General features: G+C 36.1%; 1 protein-coding gene across 1 annotated transcript; it reads left to right on the top strand.

The window, feature by feature from the left end:
- The first annotated feature begins 2,885 nt into the window (after positions 1-2,885).
- LOC117291434 (microtubule-associated proteins 1A/1B light chain 3C-like) lies at positions 2,886-17,012 on the top strand. Its single transcript, XM_033773114.1, has 4 exons — positions 2,886-3,206; positions 4,120-4,175; positions 8,937-9,043; positions 12,517-17,012. The coding sequence occupies exons 1-4, from the start codon at positions 3,155-3,157 to the stop codon at positions 12,674-12,676; spliced, it is 375 nt and encodes a 124-aa protein (XP_033629005.1). The 5' UTR covers positions 2,886-3,154; the 3' UTR covers positions 12,677-17,012.
- The last annotated feature ends 3,068 nt before the right edge of the window (positions 17,013-20,080 follow it).

A 20,080-nucleotide genomic window follows, 5' to 3' on the forward strand; every position in this document is an offset into this window, starting at 1 on the left:
ACAGCGTTAAATAAAATGTTAAATTACGTCAGCAAATCAACGTTGAAACAACGTTACATTAACATTATTTTGGTTGTCTCATTAACTTTGACCTGAGTAATGAGGATAATTTTATGCATTTTTCCTACACTACACTACGTATATTACACTACTACATATACATGCTACCCCCCGTAAACCTATGTTTTATAACATAATCTGCAGTCATGCTTTTTTAAAAAGTTAATTGGTAAAAATTTTAATTAATAATTAGCAACTGGAAAAAAAAATCATTTAATTTCCCAATTATACACCAAAGTTGTTGCATATTAACTTCGAGTTTGGACTGCTATTTGTATCCGGCTATAAATTTGCATATTGAGGTCAACCTGAGGCAACGTTGACACCTGACCAAAGTATGACGTCTAACTACTACAATCAACGCCAAATTGATGTCAAAAGTTGACCTTTAAATGACGTTTTACTGATGTCAGTAAATTGACTCCAAGTTTTCATCACGGGATGACCTCATAAAAGTGACGTTGTATTAACGATCAGCATATTACTCTATACCATGACCAAAACATAAAGTCTAACTAACTACTTCATTCAGCGCTAAATTTATGTCAAAAGTTGACCATTAAATTACGTTTTACTGATATCAATTATTTGACACCAAATTGACATCACAGATTGACCTTAAAATTACGATGTATTAATGTCAGCATAATGACTCAAAAATTACATCTCAACGTGACCAAAATATTACGTATAACTAACTACTTAATTCCAACGCCTAATGTCAAAAGTTGAATGACGTTTTACTGATGTCAATAATTTGACGCCAAAATAACATCGCAGGTTGACCTTACTATGCTTTGCAAAAACGTCAGCATGATGACTTCAAAATGACATATACACATGACCAAATAACGACGTCTAAATAACGTCATTAGTTTCACACCTCACTGACGTCTCCATTTGACCACACGTCGACGTCTTACTGACGTCAAAATTTAAACACCAACCCGAACGTCATAGGTTGACCATACTATGACGTCACACAAACGTCAGGCACCGACGGCGACGTACACCGACCTAAATTGACCCTTGTTAACGTCAGCCCGACGTCGGTGTGCTGTGTGGGTACCGAGTCTCATGCATTAGGCGTGTGAGACTCACTCATTATGGGTCTGCTCCGCAACCATTTTTCTCCCGCATTGGGGCCAGACCGGGTAAAACGTAAAATAATGTATGATACAAAAAAATAACCAACAATTTTACCGTTGTGGAAATCCTAGAAAATTTCCATAAAAACACAAACACAAAGACAATAACTGATTTCTCCGTGATTTGAGACTCATTGCGTTTGTAACTAAAAGGTTAGATATCCACAATGTATTGCCAGTAGTCCCCTCCTTCATTCTCCAAGTTGAACATTCTCACCATAAAAATAAATAAGTGTGGCATAAAATCATTCAGCACAACAAAACAAGCAATTTTAAAGGGGTGTTACTGACACGGTTGGTTCAGAGGCTCATTGTGTCTTATGTCCTTGCTCTAAAAAGGTCTTAAAATCTGTATTAGGATGCATTGAGCAGCTTATTGCCATTAGATTCAAGAGTGATTACCAAACGTAGACCCCTACCTTCCCTTTAAAGGGGCTACAAAGGGTGATGAAAGTGACAAGGTGGACAAGAGTTCATTTGAACTACATACAACATTATGCTATTTTAAATAATTGCATATAACATTTGCATAGGCCTATAGTTTCCTCAAGTTCAAAATTACTAACACCCAGTTATAATCCGTATGTCCCACTGTATTAGCTTAATTGAATTCCATAAACAACCAAACATTGCATTGTTAAAATGCTTGGCTTGGGTCCAAGTTATTTGTACCTGTGTCTGGACATTTTGAAAAGCCTTGAAGATGTTTACTTATTTTATTTACAAACAATATTGTTGTGAGTGAGGTTCATGAATCTACTATCCTTCTGAAGAACCAGTACAACAGATTTTGGTCCACGCAGGACTAGAATAATCAACAATTAGACAACACAGTCTGAAAATTAATGTATCTGATGGAACGTTTCTCAGATTCAAAATTAGGGGGCTAAAAAAAGATACATTTTCCCAGTTACTCTGATGTGAACTGATTCTTAAAATGCTTACCATTGAAAGCTGAATGAAACAAGTAAGTTGTTGGCTCCATTAATTTAAATTAATCTAAAGGGGCTAAATTATTGATGAAAGTGAGAAGTTGGACACACTATAATTTATTTATAAAAAGCAGACATAATGCTACTTCTTCTAAATGTAGCATATGTGTTTGTTTCCTCAAGTTCAAAATTACCGACTGAATCCAGTTAATAGCCTAATCCTTCGAACATAAGGATTAAGGTATTAACCGGATTTATTCCAAAAACACAATCACAAATTCCTCTATTAAAATTGTTGGCTCGGATCCAAGTTACTTTTCCCTGTGTCTGTACACTTTGAAGAGCCTTGAAGATGTTTACTTATGTTATTTACACACAATTGTCATGAGAGAAGTTCGTTAGAAAATTCCTTGAAGAACCAGAACAACAGATATGGAAGTGCCTTGGAAGGAAGCGGCCATTTGTGCTATAACTGTAACAAAGAAAATGTTTTCAATTCATCTCGAAATATAAACCAATGTTTGTATGAAGAGCAGCAGTGGACATTGATTTGATGTGAGTATTGCTTATAGAAAACAATGGAACGATGAAGGCCAAAAGATGATGACGTTAGCCTTGTGGTAATGATCAATACACCTGTTATAGCGACCTCAATCAGACAACCGACCAATCAGAGGCAAAGAAAGTATGGTGACGTCAACATTGATCGCCATGTTTTGTAGTATTTAGTAGTGTGTGGCGAACGGTGGCGAAAGGTTGATTTGTATACATTCTGCGTACATTTGTATTTACACGAGTAACACATTGACCGTCTCTACTGAAGCGAATCAACAAAATATGGTACTGGTAGTAGTGTAGTGTTGTCGTCGTACCATATAATACTGGTATTATACTATAGAGTAATAAAGGGAAAAGGAATAAACTAAACGCTGTGTATGCTGTTGGATCCCAGGACTAAAAACCCAAGTGACGGTTTCAGTTTTTACGTGGTGCTAGCGGAGAATTATAACCAGAATGACGGACCGAAACACATCGAGTAAATCGTTTAAACAGAGGAAGAGTTTTGGTAAGTAGCAAAACCAAAAGTCACTCATAGTGCATACAGAAACTACATTTTTGATTTGTTTAATCATTTCGCTCTGGAACATGTTGATCACACCCAAACAAACTCAAGATTCGTTCAGTTTTGAAAACCACTTTTCTTTGCAGTTTTTATGTAAATAAACACGGGCCCTGAGAACACGTCTGTAATAAAATGGCATGCCTAAAATATAGGGTAGAAAGGCCTCTGTTGTGTGTTATCGTGCCATATGACTCCCTGACCATTGAGGTAGAATGCTCTGCAACAGGAGTGACAGTTATTTTTTCTGTGAACAATGTGTTGTATATATGACTTTGTACCAAATGTCACGTCTACGTTTTCTGCCGACACTCAATATTACAATCTAGTGAGACTATAGAGAGAGAGGGTGGTGACTCAGAGAGTTTGTGTCCACACCACATAATACTCTAGTCTGGCACAAACTTAGTGCAACAGTAAAAATTTGTAAACAAAATATATCTGTTGACTTTGAACACCCACCTAATTGATTGAATGATTTTTGAGATTAAAAAAAGAACTGTTATTCTAATTTATTCACTCAACACTGTAAAAGATAACTTAACGCTGACCATTCAGAATTTTGGGCAATGAATGTTAATAATTGATGTAACTATTAATTTGTAAATGCAGTTAACAATTAATAGATGTTTTAACTTTTGGCAAACAAAATTGGTAGTATCAGGAAAGCAGAATGCAAAGAGTGATCTAAAACCAAAGCCTTATAATAAATGGTTGAGAATTATGTGGGCAAATTCCAAAATTAAAAGGTTAACAAAAGGGTCTGCAGAGCTCGAGAAAGAGAGGAAAGTGTTATTGGTTCACAGAAGATTGTTGGAAGTTGTTTTTCTATTTGAATTTCTGTTTCTTTGTTTTTCAGCTGCAAGGAAAGATGAAGTTGCCGGTATCAGAGCGAAGTTTCCCAACAAAATTCCAGTAAGTTCTGATCAACTTATCAAAGGCCTACACTGAGTACAGTGGGATGTTATGTTTCCCTAATTCTGTTATGGCATACATGTATGTTGTACCATGGAGAATTATTTTCATTGCACCTAAGATCTACATAATTCATGTTTCATTGTCGGATGCAATGTTTACCACTTGGAGAGAATCTTGACTTGTCCTCAAGTGTTTTAACTAGCCTTTGGCCAGTGGACCACTGTTACGCTATGGTGGTGTAGCATACCTGAACATTTTCAGATACTACACTTTTACAATTGGTGAAAATGATGTCAACTAATCATGTTTGGTAATTTTACGAGTTTTCTGGATACAGCATTAGTTTCACTCACAGCAGTCTGATACTTCACAGAGGCAATGAAGGCGATTGCCTCCATGCCCCCTAGTCATTGCCTTGGTGCCCCTGACATTCTCTAGTAGAAATTTACAATTTCCTCATAGGGTGCCCTTTACCAAGGAGAAAATGCTTTAGTGCCCCTTGCCCTTTCAAAAACGAAGCAAGTATGCCTGCACTCAATGACATAGCCTGAGCACCTTGCTTCCTTTGGTAAACTTGGTGATACATAAATCAAGTCATTATTATTGACTCCTTGGTGTTACTATACATACAATTTTATTAATTGACATTTTATTATTCCTTTGGAATGGCACTGTTGCTGACTTTATCATAGTGGCATAGTTTGGAAAAAAACACAAAATGGCCTACTATTCATCTCATCACTTAAGATAAGTCTGAGCTGTTCAAGTAATTGTCTCCATAAATGAAGAAATCATGCTCTTTGATCTGAAGATAATGTTCCCAAAAGTTCTTTGAAATCTATAACAATAGAGATTATCAAACGCTTGAAATATGCCTATGCATTCCATTCGTTTCATCAAGCCTTTTAAACTGTTGAGCCAGGTGTAAATCTGTTTTAGCGCAGTGAATAGTTTTCTAGCGCAGTGAATAGTTTTCTATATACCAGCGCTTTATAAGACTTATTATTATTTATTATTATTATTATTATTAAAACCTTTTTGACATAGATGGATGACTCTCACCCCTGCTTTTTACCATTTGTTGTTATTCTATGCATTGAAAAGTCTTGGACAAAGAAGCAGAAAAGCACAAAGCGTGAACAGAAAAAACACCATGGAGGCTACCTCTATATGAAAAAAAAAGTGTGCTGGGTTGAACTAGCCTTGGGGAATTAAAAGCAAAGCTGTCAATGAAGAAATGTTTGCGGATTGTTTGGGATTCTTTCTGGTCATGAAAACTGCATACATGTGTACAATATACAAGAATTGCATGAGACTCAAGTACAGTGGTGTCTCTAGGGTCTAAATAAAATGGGAACGGGAGGGGTTGGGGGTGGGGTCATTGAAAGGTCCCCTACTTTTTCCTCCATCTCCACCTGCTGTGTACATTGCACAACTGGCAGTGTTGGCAGTCACACACATGTGATGTACAAATGCAATAAATATGTTGTTGAACAGGCCATGAACAGGCAAACCACAAACTTCCAGGAAATGTTTGCCCTTTTGGCAGTTTGAAAGTGGTAGAGAGATTGTGGTATTAATGGGATGAAACCATACCCTTGAACAAAAGGGGACCCTTGGTAGCTTAGTGCAACTTGTGAAATAACAAGATTGCAAATAGAGAGCTGTGCTTTTGAACTTCATTGTAGCAGAAAATTTAACAAGAATTGTTCCTGCTTGTACTGAATGTGTTACAAACAAAGTTACCCGATCTGAAGATTAGGTTTTGAACTGTGAGCTTTGGGGCAATGAAGGGTTTGAGAATAACTTGAGAATAAGTACACATGACACTCTGCGATTTGGGAGGAAACAATGAAATTGTAGGAACGCTCAAAAGAAAATGTGCGTTATCTTTACAGAGCCATTTGAAATGTGCAATGAACACTGTGCACAATGAACACATGTAGCAATGTTGTGTAACTGTTTGTGATGAGCATGGGGCGTAAAGGCTGTTTTGTAAGATTGGAGAAACACCATGGATGGAAGTGTGGTCAGTGTGGTAGTAATGAAACACATGAGTGAAGAATAATGGAATAAAAACACAAAAGTAACGAAGGTTGGCATGGTGGAAAGACCACGGTGTAAGGTTTTTTGTCTATGACGAAATCTAAATTTCTTTTAAATTATTTGGAAATTTCCGTTAGGCACTCAACATTCTATACATTCTTACATGTGGTTAATGTTTTACTAAATTATCTTCTTTCAAAAGGTGGACAAACTTTGTGGCAAATATTTTTGTGTACTTCATTTAATAAATCAATTTTTTATTTTTTTTAAACAATCTGGTTTGAACACAATATAGCTGTTGACGTTGAACACGTGTAGGTCCAGTCTAAATTGACGTACAAGCTTCTTCCCTTTCATAATTTGTCTGTTTATTGGGGGTCAAGAAGTGGCCTACATGTATCCCTTGTACTTTGAAAAGCAGTAGGCTGAATTACAATGCTTCAAAGCTCTTTAATTCATAATTCATTAGCAGTGTACAACATCCATTGCCACTTGAGACTGTCAACTTGACTTTAGGACTTGACTCTTGGACTGTCCAGATTGTGTTGTTGACCAAGCGCTACAACCTTGGCCTGACACCAAGGGTGATTGTCCACTTGCATTTCGTTGAAAAATGACCCACACAGATAATTACATCAACAGCTGTGGACAGCTTGTGCCGGGTTGCTGCCCCGGGAACAATTTTAGTTTTGACCCTTTTTTATGTCCAAAGGTTAGATGGAGAATGGAGCGCTTCTGAAATATCCAAATAAAGTATTGATATAAACAGGGGTTTGATTTTAAGATAAACTAGATCTACCGTGTGTTTTGAAAGCGTGTGCTTTGAAGATATGTTTTTTTCTGTTATCAAAGTCAAAATGTAACAACTCATTGAATTGAAAGTCAGTTGTAGCGGATCAAACTGCAACAATAATTTATTCTGTGCAGGCTCTAATGAATTTCGTCATGCTTAATTTAGTGACTGCAAGATGCTCTTAAATAAAAATATTTCACATCAAACTGTCTAATTACCAGGCTTGGGGCAGGATATTATTAAGATGCCAGGTGCGCTTTTGATGTTCCGCTGAAATTCAAAATTACATACTGGCAGAAATATGCCATCAATCACATCAGGAATTGGACACACTATTGCTCCATGGATACTCTGATTAAAATTAGAATAGTTAGCTTGTCCCCGAGGAGTTGAAGTCAAGAGACCACAGAAACAGTGTCAAGTGTCAATCCAAGGATATGTCATGACTAATAAATAAGATGTTTAAGTGAGGAGGACAAGGACGGGGCTTTGAGCAGCCTTTCAGTTTGTAAGGGTTCGGGGATACAAAGCATATGGAGCTCATGTTTGATATCCAGACTAGTACAGGTTGCGAGGGTAGATACAATTTGGTTAGTTCATACCATCTTTAAGATTTGTCAAAGGTAATTCTTGAATTGTTAAAAACAAAAGACAACAAAGAGCTTTTTAGATATGTACTTAAGTTGCTGAAATCAAGCTTTCATTTACAAATGGAATAGTTTCTTTATCAGGATGTCTTTTATATCAGTCGTCACAATAACAAAAACAGAAACTTCTTGAACATTAGTACATTTTCTTGATGTATTTAATTCCACCTTAGTCTATGTTCAAAGAGGTAAATTGTATACCATTAGAGGGGAATCCAATACCACTTGGTCCAAAATACGCTGTATCATCTGCCATTTAAACAGGGTCACTCATGTCACAACATATTGACCAATAGTTTGCCTAGTATGGGGTGGGGTGTTTATTTATGAATTGGGACCAACTACTCTGCTGAGGATTGTGAGCCATTGTTAGTCTCTTGGAGGACACCCAACTGAATAGCTTCTTTGAAAGCACTGACCCAGATCACAACAGGGTAGTAACAGTGTTAACAATTATATAAAAAAAAAACTGTAGGCCAGCCCCTTATACATGTAGGCTACATTGCTAACAACATGTCTTCAAAATTCCTCCAACTAGTCTTATAACAACATGTCTTCAAAATTCCTCCAACTAGTCTTATAACAACATGTCTTCAAAATTCCTCCAACTAGTCTTATAACAACATGTCTTCAAAATTCCTCCAACTAGTCTTAATAATTTCTTTTTATTATAATTTTTTATTCGACAAAAATATGCAAAATACAAACTTGACAAAGTAAGAATGTTCATACATCAGTTTTGGGGGTAGGGGCTTGTGTTTTAACAGACAGTGCTGTAAATCCTCTAATAGTAGACATCTATATGGATTACAGAAACATGACTCTAAAAATTGTGATTTCTTAAAAGTCCTTGTTATGTTAATCTTGACATTGTTTGTTTTCTATGCAGTAACACAGCGATTTAGTGCTGATCATCCTCCTGTACATTGTACAAAGCCGGTTAAGTGATTTATAAATGAAACATGAGTTCATGTGAACTATATCAATAGTTGTGGGAAGTGGTAGTGAAGTGATCAGCAACCTAAAATTTTCTGTCCTTTCCATTCATTTATTGTAATAATGTTCAATGTCACTGAGCGTCAGGGTCATTGATGCCGTATATGACAAAACCTAGCCTGCAATCATACATGATTTCCAATGAATAGTAAATGAATAGTAAAATAAACTATATGTACTAGCTCAGGGGACTTGAATCTGTGGTGGGAACTGCAGGGTGGTGTTAAAGTTGATTCATAATTATTCATAAGTTTCTTCATCTTATGTTCCTTGCAGGTTATTGTAGAGCGATACTACAAAGAGACCAATTTACCCCTTCTAGACAAGACCAAATTCCTGGTGCCTCAAGAGCTGACCATGAGCCAATTTGTAACAATCATAAGGTAGGTGCAATCCTAGTATTAATGCCACAAAACCAAGAGAGAATTTGTTTATAGTTTTTAATTGCGTTGGCCCACAGGTATCAACTTTCTAGTTTCCTGTGGGATGTTCAGGTCCTGTTATGTTGAAATTTGTTTGTTCCTCTGAAAACCAAAATTAAAAAAGTACAAAGGTCATTAGGCAACCAGGTTTCTGATACCTAGTCATGAAATTCCCCTAACATTTTGGGAAGAAGTGGTACTTTAGAAGTGGAAGGCCTTCTTGTACAAACGTTACAACTTTCAACAAGTTCATTCCATAAAATTCAATTGATTATCCTTGGTTCTTTTATACCTAACTTTTTCACCCCCATTCCAACAAAATGGGGCACATTTTTATGACGTTCTTGAACTATGTATTTCCAAGCTTTTCAACGGCCTCAGTATTTGTTTAATCCCTACGTTTCGTCATCCCTATGTTTCGACACCCCTTCCGACACCACAAGTGTAATTTCCCAACCCTAACCCTAAACCCTAAACCCTAACTATAGCTTGTCATAACATAGGGGTTTTTAGAAACATAGGGGTGCCTGAATATAGAGCAGTCACCTTTAACACACACTCATCATACATTGTATTGAAATTATGACAGTGCTTTTATGAGAACAAGAGCAATATGGTGAATTGTCTTATCACCTATAACCCTGATACCAGACTCCCTTTGACGTCAAGGTACACTGTCCACGATAGCGTCATTCAATCGATTTGGACCAGAGGCCTCTCAAATAAACTATAATTGATATCGGATTTTCAAATTGTATTCCAATATGATGTTGGGTTGATTTTGCACTTGCATCAGCAGTGTCAAGTTTATCTCTATTTATTGACCAGTATTGACTAAAACGAGATGTGGAAATAAAACTACTATGCTTGCATTGGGTTTTTGTGCCACATATTTATTGGTCATGTAGGCATAAACTTTCTGGGTTGCCACTGAACTGAGTTTTTCCTGTATAAACACTGTGCAGTGTTTAATTTTAACAAAAGTATTCAAGCAAGTGTTCTTCAGGAGAGACGTACACCTCTGTATTTCAAGTTGCATTGCATGGTTTAGTCTTTTAAAGGCAGTGGACACTATTGGTAATTACTCAAAATAATTATTAGCATAAAACCTTTCTTGGTGACGAGTATTGGGGAGAGGTTGATGGTATAAAACATTGTGAGAAACAGCTCTCTCTGAAGTGCTATAGTTTTTGAGAAAGAAGTAATTTTCCACGAATTTGTTTTTGAGACCTCAGATTTAGAACTTGAGGTCTCGAAATCAACCATCTAAACTCACACAACTTCGTTATTATCTCACAACTTCGATGACCGATTGAGCTCAAATTTTGACAGGTTTGTTATTTTATGCATATGTTGAGATACACCAACTGTGAAGGCTAGTCTTTGACAATTACCAATAGTGTCCACTGCCTTTAAAGATAACTGAACACTTGAACAAGCCAACTACTTTGGTTTTATCCTTACACGGATGTGTGTTAGCACTGTATATTTAGTATTTTCCCGAGTTCGTTTAACAAAATCACAGGCTGTGGGGTATTCATGTCCTGATATGTTGATTATTGTATAGGCCTACTGCTCACTGCTTAAAATTAATATTATTTATCCTTTTAACTAAACAAACAAATCTGACATTTGACACCCGCTGTGGTGTAAAATGTACAGTACATCTACATGGGGGTTAACCTTTTTGTCTATTAACAAATACTAAGCCCCCTTGAGGCAAGGATTTTGCGCAAACCTCAACTTGTATTGATATGAAATCAGACAGTCTGAACCCTATCAATGCTCAGCAGCCTTCTGCTCTCCTTACACCAATGCTAACCTGACCCCCATCTGGCATTGAAAGGGTCTCCAAATCCATGGCTTAATAGGAATATTTATCCTTGCTCTTTTTGGGATCTATAGCCTCCAAATTTACACAGACCCATTCATACAAATTCAATGTAGGATGTCCAAGGCTTCAAAATTGGGACAATTTAACTTTATCCCACTAAAAAATACACTGGGCCCTATAATTTCCGTTTGCGTTCCCTTTTTAGCGCTCTTGTCATGCCTTTTACTATTTTGTATACAAGATAAACTGCTGTGGAGAGATGGTTGGCCATGTTTGTCACAGTTCAGTTTCAAAGTTACTTAAAAACTGATTGATGTTTTAATTTGATACTGTACATGTCAGTTGTTAAAAGAAGGGGGGGGGGGGCAGAGGAGTTGATTTGGCAAAGATCTTACACAGATAAAAACACAAGTACTAAGTCCTTACAAAAAGCCCTTTGACTTTCCCTTTCCACTTTTGTCCACTTTTTTGTTTGCCTTCATGCTGTGTCTGAAATGTCCCCTCTATGTTGCCCAAATTTGGGAGGGCTACTCCCCCCCTGTTGTGTACGCTATGGATTAGTCTACTCATGGGCAGGGGCAATACATGTATCGCTCGAAGTGTCCTTATCGTTTGACTGAACATGCCCAATTAAAAAAAAATTAAAAAATTGTGTCCTTCAAGATAACTATTTTAAGGTTGATCGACTTCTGCTCAGGAGGCTTCGCATAATTTCTATGACTAAATAAAACATCTCAAGGATTTTCTCCTTATACTACAATAACGTAATTTGTTGTATTTCCGGAAGAATAACAACAAAAATCACCTGCGAAAAGGCAGAGGGATTGAATAAGCACAACTGTGTTTAAAAAAACTGAGCTTTCAAGTTTGATAGATTTTCTGCCATTTATAAGCCTTTATTATGAGAGTTAAATTCTGCATGGGAATGGGAAAAACGTTCTTTGGGGTAATTTAGCAGCAAAAATATCAGTAATGCAACTTGTTGTTGTCAGGAGCCATTTGATTTGATTGACCTTATGTTACTGGGCCAAAGTACTTTGTGTGCCAGATGGAAGAAGGGTGTATAGAGTTACCCTGGCTAACAACAAATTACTGTTCATGCAGAAACCGTATGCAACTGAACTCCACACAACTGGCTTCTGTATGTAACATGTATTGAAATTTCCCGTAGCCATTTGATCCCTTCTTTGCCTTTTACACCCCAAAATGCAGACATGTATTTGTATTGTGAATATTATGTATTTACTACCACACTTACACACACACACTATCAGTATATAATTTGCTATAACCCAATAATGCTACAAATAAAGATAACATTAATAACATCCTTCAATGTTGGTCAAGATTGATTTTGAAGGCAAGAACAAACTTGATATAAATACAAGATGTACGAAATGTTTTCACCGCTATGATCACATGTAAAGGTAGTCTGAATGATAATTTACAAGTAAGTTAAATTTAGAGAGAACTACTAAACTGTAATTGCACATTATGCTTGATCTCAAGCCCAGGTCCGCCTGTTGTAATTCTATAACCCCATGACATGTGCCCATGGAACTCAAAGCCTCCCTCCCTCCACTGTTTTATTCCCATGCAGAAATCGTATGCAACTGAACGCCACGCAAGCCTTCTATCTCATCGTGAACAACAAGAGTCTGGCCAGTATGTCCATCACATTATCTGAGATCTACCGGGACGAGAAAGACGAGGACGGCTTCCTATATATGGTCTACGCATCTCAAGAGATGTTTGGTTGATAACACTTCAAGATTTATAGCACATCAAGAGACTACTATAGGAGGATCGAGCAACTTCACAAAGATGTATATTTTTTTTTGCAGAATATCATACGAAAAAGTAACGTGTATATAATAATAATGATGAAAAATGAGTGGGTTTAGACAATTTGCTTTGACGAATTCATCTTTCTTCAAAAACTTTATTAATTTTATGTGTTTGTTTTCTTTGGAATGGTACGATTTCAAAGAGTGTCTTGAGTGGCGTGTTGGGAATTTATTTATCAAGTCATATTTCTGCCCAAAGCTACAGAACTCTCAAATGTAATCTCTTAAGTGAATGAAATTTATATCTCCTGATACTTTTAGCTGTGTGTGTGTCCAGAGATTGTGTGGTTCACGGCTACTTCATACTGAAATATTTGTGTCAGTAACTAATTCATTTGAAAGCAAGAGAGCATTGGCTAATGCAGACTAAAAGCCAGTATTAATGAAATGCTGTTGAGCACTCTAATTCAAGAGTTCCATGTTCTTATGTTATCTATCTGTACAGTCAATGTCTTCACAAGTTCACTTCTGTTTTATTTAATAACAATTAAGGTAACAGTACAGTGTTCAAGTTGAACACAGTTCAAAATAAAACAATAAAAATTCAGTATGGAAGTTTGAAACCCATCGATGTGCTTTTTATTTTGCATCCTATCAGAAATTGTTAAAACTGCCATTAAAAAAACCCATTTTGAATGCTCAGCCAAGCATGATCATTTTGTATTCAAGAAATAACTTGTTCTGCATGAACGGTATTGTTCTGGCAACCTAAATGTTTAGGTGCGATAGCATTATTACTCACTGAGCCATTCCACTAATTAGGATGAAGCTCATACCATAAACAAATGACTCTGGTCTGGTAACAAGTGCAGAAATATTTTTCCCATCCCCCTAAACCCTTCCCCAGAGAGTGATGTGTGGGTTGAAACGTTTTAAAAAGGATTGGCAAAGCTTAGAGTTTTAGCTTTTTAACCAAGCTTAAACATCTTAATACACGTTAAGCTTGGTCGTCAAATGCGTTGCCCGCGGAATGACCACTTTTGTTTTTTATCACCTTATTCACTCTCTCAAATGTCAAAATTTCTATCAAACATAGAATTCATCTGCACGGATGTAAAACGCACCTAATTTGTATCTTGACTTATGCTTAAAGGATGTGTAATTGCATTCCTTATGGATTTGTTTTGTCAAGAATAAAATTTAACCGATTAGTACCCAAGGCATGTACGATGTTCACACTTCTGAAGTTACTAACGTACTAAACATGTTTTCCCCTTGGGGGAGTGGCAGTATAGAAAATGAGTTTTGCATAACCACAAAATGAAATTTGATTCACATACCAATTTAGACGTAATTATTTTCAAACAGAGCTGTCATAGGCATGTAGGCTGCTATGTTAATAACTAATAAGGTGTTGGGGGAATTTTCGGGGAGAGATGTGAGAAAAATGTTAGAAATCACATCTGGACATTCTATTCTAGTCCATGCACAATTTAATCTTCTAAAACTAAAGTGTGTATATATAGCATTATTTTTGTACTGCTTAATAATTTAGAACAAACAAATTGTAATCCTATACAAATTTGCCCCGAAATTGCGTGGTTTTCCTTTTACTTTGCGAACTAACACGGTCGGCCATATGAATGGCAGACTGTGTTATCCGATGATGTAATTTGGAGGCATGTTTGTGTGGATCATTGTATTCTACTTTTACAACATCTTTCTAACCATATGCATTTGATAACAAACGGTTACAAACACTTTTTCAAAGACCAAGTCGACCGATCCAAGGAAACGTGTTCCTTTAACAAAGCAACTAAATCATAAAATGATTATCTGTGAATAATGAATGATATTATTACAAAATTAATGGTTATCACTCGGTAAAATAAAAATATAAAAAAAACAACTAAAAAAAACACATTATTGGCACTGCCAAGTTATTTTTGTTTCTTGAGTAGCACATGAGTATCAACTCACTGCCATATTTGCAAAAATTCATTTCATGTAATAAGGAATTTTCATCACATTGAGTCTGCGGGGAAACCGTGTCCCATATGGTATTGTTTCCAGCTGCCTATGTTACTGACTATGGAGTGCAATGACTGTAGGTGTACATCACTATGTGAACAGCTGGTTCGTCATTCGCACTAGATTACATCAATGTAACAGACTGTCATGACACTACTGCAGAATTGGAGCTGATATTTTCTAATGGTTAAAGGGTGTGCACAGCATTGGAAGAATATATAAAATAAATGCCGACAGATTCACACTTAAATTTGCAACTGTATTAAGGCGGTTCTCGTGAAAAAATTTTGCCTGAAATTCTATAGTTTTTCGAGAAAATAAGTAACACAATTAGTTTTGGTGTACAGGTTTTTTCCCTACTGTTTTCTCATAAACTATGATGACCGATTGAGCCTAAAGGTTTGTTGTTTCATGTTGGCTGACATAAAGTGCGGAGACGAGTCTTTGACAATTTACCAATGTTGTACATGCCCTTTAAAAAATTATTTTGAAAACTGGCAAATGAAAAACATAGTACAAACTAGGTGGTCCTTGAACAGCATTGTTGTTGGTGTACAGTGTATGATGCTGGTATGGTGTACTTTGTACATGTCAATACCACTAGATTGATGAAGGGGGGTTACTAAATGGTGTATTCAAAACGAGTTTCGGGGGGAGTTCATGGGTACACTTTTTGTCAAGACTCAAGATCATCTATGGATCTATTTGTTGCAGAAAAACATCTACTCCTGGGACCTTGGACTATTGAACCTGTGGACCTTTAATATGCTGTTAGCAGGACAATCACCTGACTGCAGTATAGGTCAAAGTTATCCGACCTATATAGCAGACTGTTAAATACACGAAGGGCAAGAGTCCTATCTATAAGCTTTACTAAGTGCTAATGTGTTTTAGTTTTCCTCAGGCACTGTCTGCAGCATTAATGGCTTTAATGTGATCGAACTGTCAGCACATTCATGTGGGACTAGCATTTATTGAATTTACTAGTTAATTATAAGCAGGTCTGGAATTACACTTTCAAAAGGTGTCAATAAACCATCATGACCTGGGTATCTAGACAAGTTCCTATCACTCTAAAATGTTGTTCAACCTACACAAACATTTTCTTTTGGCATTTAGTGTGGGATAACCCAAAAATAGTGCACTGGTAAATATGTAATGCCCTTTTGTTTTGGTGCTTCATGGTTGCCATAGTGTTCAGAGTAATTTTCATCTTATCGGTGCCTTTGAGAGAATGTTAAAGTGCATGTCATGTCCCACATTTAAGACTTTTCATGGTTCCTGTCTCGAAAACCAAAGCAGCATTGCAGAGTGATTTTTTTCGAGACATTAGTACTAGAATGATGGTTACAAGATGGGCTTGTCTTGGTTTTCTGTGATTATCATAGAGAAAAAAAACATGTTCCATAAACGGTTACTTGTTATTCAATCTGTGCTTAGAAATATTGTGATGGTACCTAAAGACCTTGTCTTAACAAAAATGCTCTTTATTTTAGCACCAATATGTACAGTCATTTACATAAGTTGAATGTGATGTTTAAGATCTTGCAAGAGCTTTTGCATTTTTAAGTGTTTGAAACAAAAATGATTTGCAAGAATTGCCTTAACAAATTATGAATGCCTTATTAGAGGGTGAGTTACTGGGCGAGGAACTTGGGGGGAAATATGTACTAAAGGTATATCACAGTTGATTAAACTTAAGTTGCCTGCATTTGACCATATTTTCAGCTTTAGCAAACCATACAAACAGGCATTAATAACTTACATGCGGAGTCACACCTATGTTTGATAAATGTCTTTAGTACTTGGACAATATGATAACTGTGAGTGAGTCAACTTATGCAGCATTTCAGCATAAATTATTAATAACAATTTGCATTCTTGTCGTAGAATAAAGACCAAGTTCACGGAATGTTAAAACCTCTAGATTCGCCATTTTTCAATTCCCCTTTATTTATTTGAGACCAACTTGTCTATGAACAATGTCACAAACTGACTAATCGTAAAATGTAAAAAATGGTTTTAACTAATACAATAAACATGGAATAATTCTAGGATAGCAGGCAATTGATGTTCAGTGATTGTCTGAAAATTAGCTTGTCTTAAAGGGTTGGGTACTTTTTGTAAGACACAAACATCCACAGACTTATATTAAAATTAGTCAGTTTAAAGATAATGACGGTAAAAAGCTTCCCATGGTAGAAAAAATATTACTTGCTGAGGTCCTGTAATTGTTGAGGAATGAGTAAAACAATTTAAAAAAAAATCATTTTCGTCCTAGTATGACGAAAATTGTTTTAGCACGTGCAGTGAATTAATGCAACTCTCCTGAAACATTTCTGTTTGATTTGAACTTTTTTTTGGTCAAAAACTTGACAACTAATGAAGCTGAAACTTCTTCAGGTAAATTATAATATTACATACTTCTCCATTCACAGTGAGTAAAGATTCATGTCATCGCCAAAAAACAAAAGGTATCAAAACTCTTTAAGATATATGAAAAGGATCTCCTTTGTGATCATTATAAGAATTGGTAGCCCCCAGCTAGACAATCTAACCCATCTGCATACGACCTCTATGCCATGCATTTCATGCAACTATTTGGCACATTATTTCACTCCAAAAATGGTGCCAGGCAGGTACATGTATAAGCATGTATAAGTAGGGGATGATGCCATATGCTTTGGGTGGCTGATATGTGATTGGTGAACATAAGCAAATTATTTATTCTTTTACAATGGCACATCTTTGCCCTTTGTCCAACTATCTTCTTCACATAAACAGTGAATACAAAGTTCATTCACAGACAAGGCAAGTTGCATCAAGCCATAAAGTGTTCTGATCATGTGTAGAAACCTTTTGCACTTAATAGTGACTCTGTTCAAATAGTTCAAAGTTGCTAAGCTTGGTTGGGCCTAAGCCAGTTTATGGTTGGGTCAGGTCAACGTGAGCTAATTAAACATCTTGACTAATCAGCTGGAACCCAATTCTAGACAAACGAAACAGAGATAACATGTAATCTGCCTATTTCTGGCTAAAACGTGATTATTGTACATGTACGTAGTAAATACACTGACAATTCATCTTTCATCAAGTATATTAACTCTGCCTTTGCTTATCTGATCATCAGTTTAGATAATTGTAATATGAATCATAACGGTTGTTGCGTAGTGAAATCAACCGAGTAGTACTACTGGGTTCTGTGAAGGAAGAGCCTTCCTTCCTCCTTGATGTGTCATATTATTTATGGGGAAGCCCTAAAGGTCGCTTGAAATATTGAATCATGTTTTTTTTATTGCATCAGATAAACTCATATTGCAACTGATTGTGTTTCACAGTAATGTGTAGTTGTCAAGGCCATGTTGGGCAATTCATGACGGGGAGGTGTTAAAAGGAAAAACAATACATGGAAATGAGCATGTGGTCTTTATGGGAGTTTAATTTCCTGATTGTTAACATGACCTTAACCTTTTTACCGTGTTTTTCAAGTAATCTTCCATTCTACATTGACCTCTGGATGTCAGGCTCATATTCAGGTGCATTGTTAAGCAGTTCAGTCTCTGAAGTGATTCATGTGTTTTCGTGTATTGTGGTTTAAACTGAATGGATGTTGTATGAAGGTAAAAGTCATTGCAAGCTTTTAAGAATAGATACAAGTAAACAGTGGTTTGTTCAAAATGACATTTTTAAATTGTGAGTTATAAACTTGTAAGCTTTGTGACCTAGGTACAATGAGGCTGAGTAAGGAATATGAACAATTCATTTGCTAAGAACTATAAGGTCATTAGTGCAATTTGTAAGGGTTTGATAAATTCCTTTTGCACATTTTGAGGTATCTGGTTATTGGGGTATATATTGATCAAAAGTGGTCTTCAAAGTAATTGTTTGGCAAAAAGAAATATTCATTTTCTATGTCAAACATTCGTTTGTTGATTTTTATCAATTTTTTTTTTTTCAAACCTGTATGATTTTTATAAAATGACCTTTTGATCATTACAAATATGAAATTGCCATTAGTGACCTTATAGCTCTGAGCGGATGAATTGTCCTACACATTAATGTGAAAGTGCCTTTTGCAGATTTAACTTATACAGTTTGATGTTTTACATGTTAAATATGTTATGGTACAAAGTTGATAACAACTTTATCTATTGCTGCAGCAATGAGTGTGTTGAGTATTGAGCGACAGCAGTATAATTAAAACATTAAGATTGAACATTTCAAGTGGAATTTGAGGCAAAGAAGTTCTCGCTCTGTAAAATAGTGTTACCCTCCCATATCCTTCAAAATGATCCACTCAACACCCAAATGTTTGGACTCAGAGAACTGATATCATGTTCCAATTATAAGCATTCTTTTCAGAACCCAACTCATTCAGAACCACCCCAACTCATTAAAGACAATGGACACTATTGGTAATTGTCAAGGACCAGTCTTCTCACTTGGTGTATCTCAACATATACATAAAATAACCAACCTGTGAAAATTTGAGCTCAATCGGTCATCGAAGTTTCGAGAAAATAATAAAAGAAAAACCCCCCACCCTTTTCACACAAAGTTGTGTTCTTTGGGATGGTTGATTTTGAGACCTCAACTTCTAAACTTGAGGTTTCAAAATCAAATTCGTGGAAAAGTACTTCTTTCTCGAAAACTACATCACTTTAGAGGAAGCCGTTTTTCACAATGTTTTATACTATCAACCTCTCCCCATTACTCGTTACCAAGTAAGGTTTTATGCTAACTATTATTTTGAGTAAGTACCAATAGTGTCCACTGCCTTTAAGAGATTATCATTACATGGTGTTACTGCAAACCTTTACTATATGGTATTTCCACCATGTAAAGTTTCAAATCCTATGTATAAGCATTTTGTTGTGGACATTCAGTGCCACATCCTACAAAAGTTGGACAATAAGGATTTGGGGGATTTCACCTTCTGAGAGCAGCTTGGTTTCCTTGTCAGTTGTCACTCCCTCTAAGATTCATTATGATCTGTATTGTGATTTAAATCAGCTACAATCTTTCACAAAATGCACATTTATATGTTACCTCTGATTGTTACTTTAGAATACATTTCCAAAGCAAATATTGACATCTGAATTGAGATTGTGACTGTCTAGTGTCCTGTGATGGTAATCTGAAATTAGATCCATTTACAACAAAATGCTGTAAAATGAATAAATGCCTTTTTTTCTGTAATTGAGTACACACGTTTAACATGAAATACCTTACACTATCCTCTCTTTTTATTCCAGTATATTATAAAGAGGAAGCTTATTGTCTGCTGTGTTTCCAACCTTTTGTCAAACCCCCTATGTCACTCTCATCTGGATTTATCCCTTGCCT

The sequence above is a fragment of the Asterias rubens genome, chromosome 1 (genome assembly GCF_902459465.1).
Source record: "Asterias rubens chromosome 1, eAstRub1.3, whole genome shotgun sequence".
NCBI classification, from domain to species: Eukaryota; Metazoa; Echinodermata; class Asteroidea; order Forcipulatida; family Asteriidae; genus Asterias; species Asterias rubens.

Coding starts and splice junctions, on each gene's coding strand:
- LOC117291434 (XM_033773114.1), top strand. CDS start 3,155: ATGACGGACCGAAACACATCGAGTAAATCGTTTAAACAGAGGAAGAGT. Junction 3,207..4,119: donor TAAACAGAGGAAGAGTTTTG/GTAAGTAGCAAA, acceptor TTTGTTTTTCAG/CTGCAAGGAAAGATGAAGTT. Junction 9,044..12,516: donor CAATTTGTAACAATCATAAG/GTAGGTGCAATC, acceptor ATTCCCATGCAG/AAATCGTATGCAACTGAACG.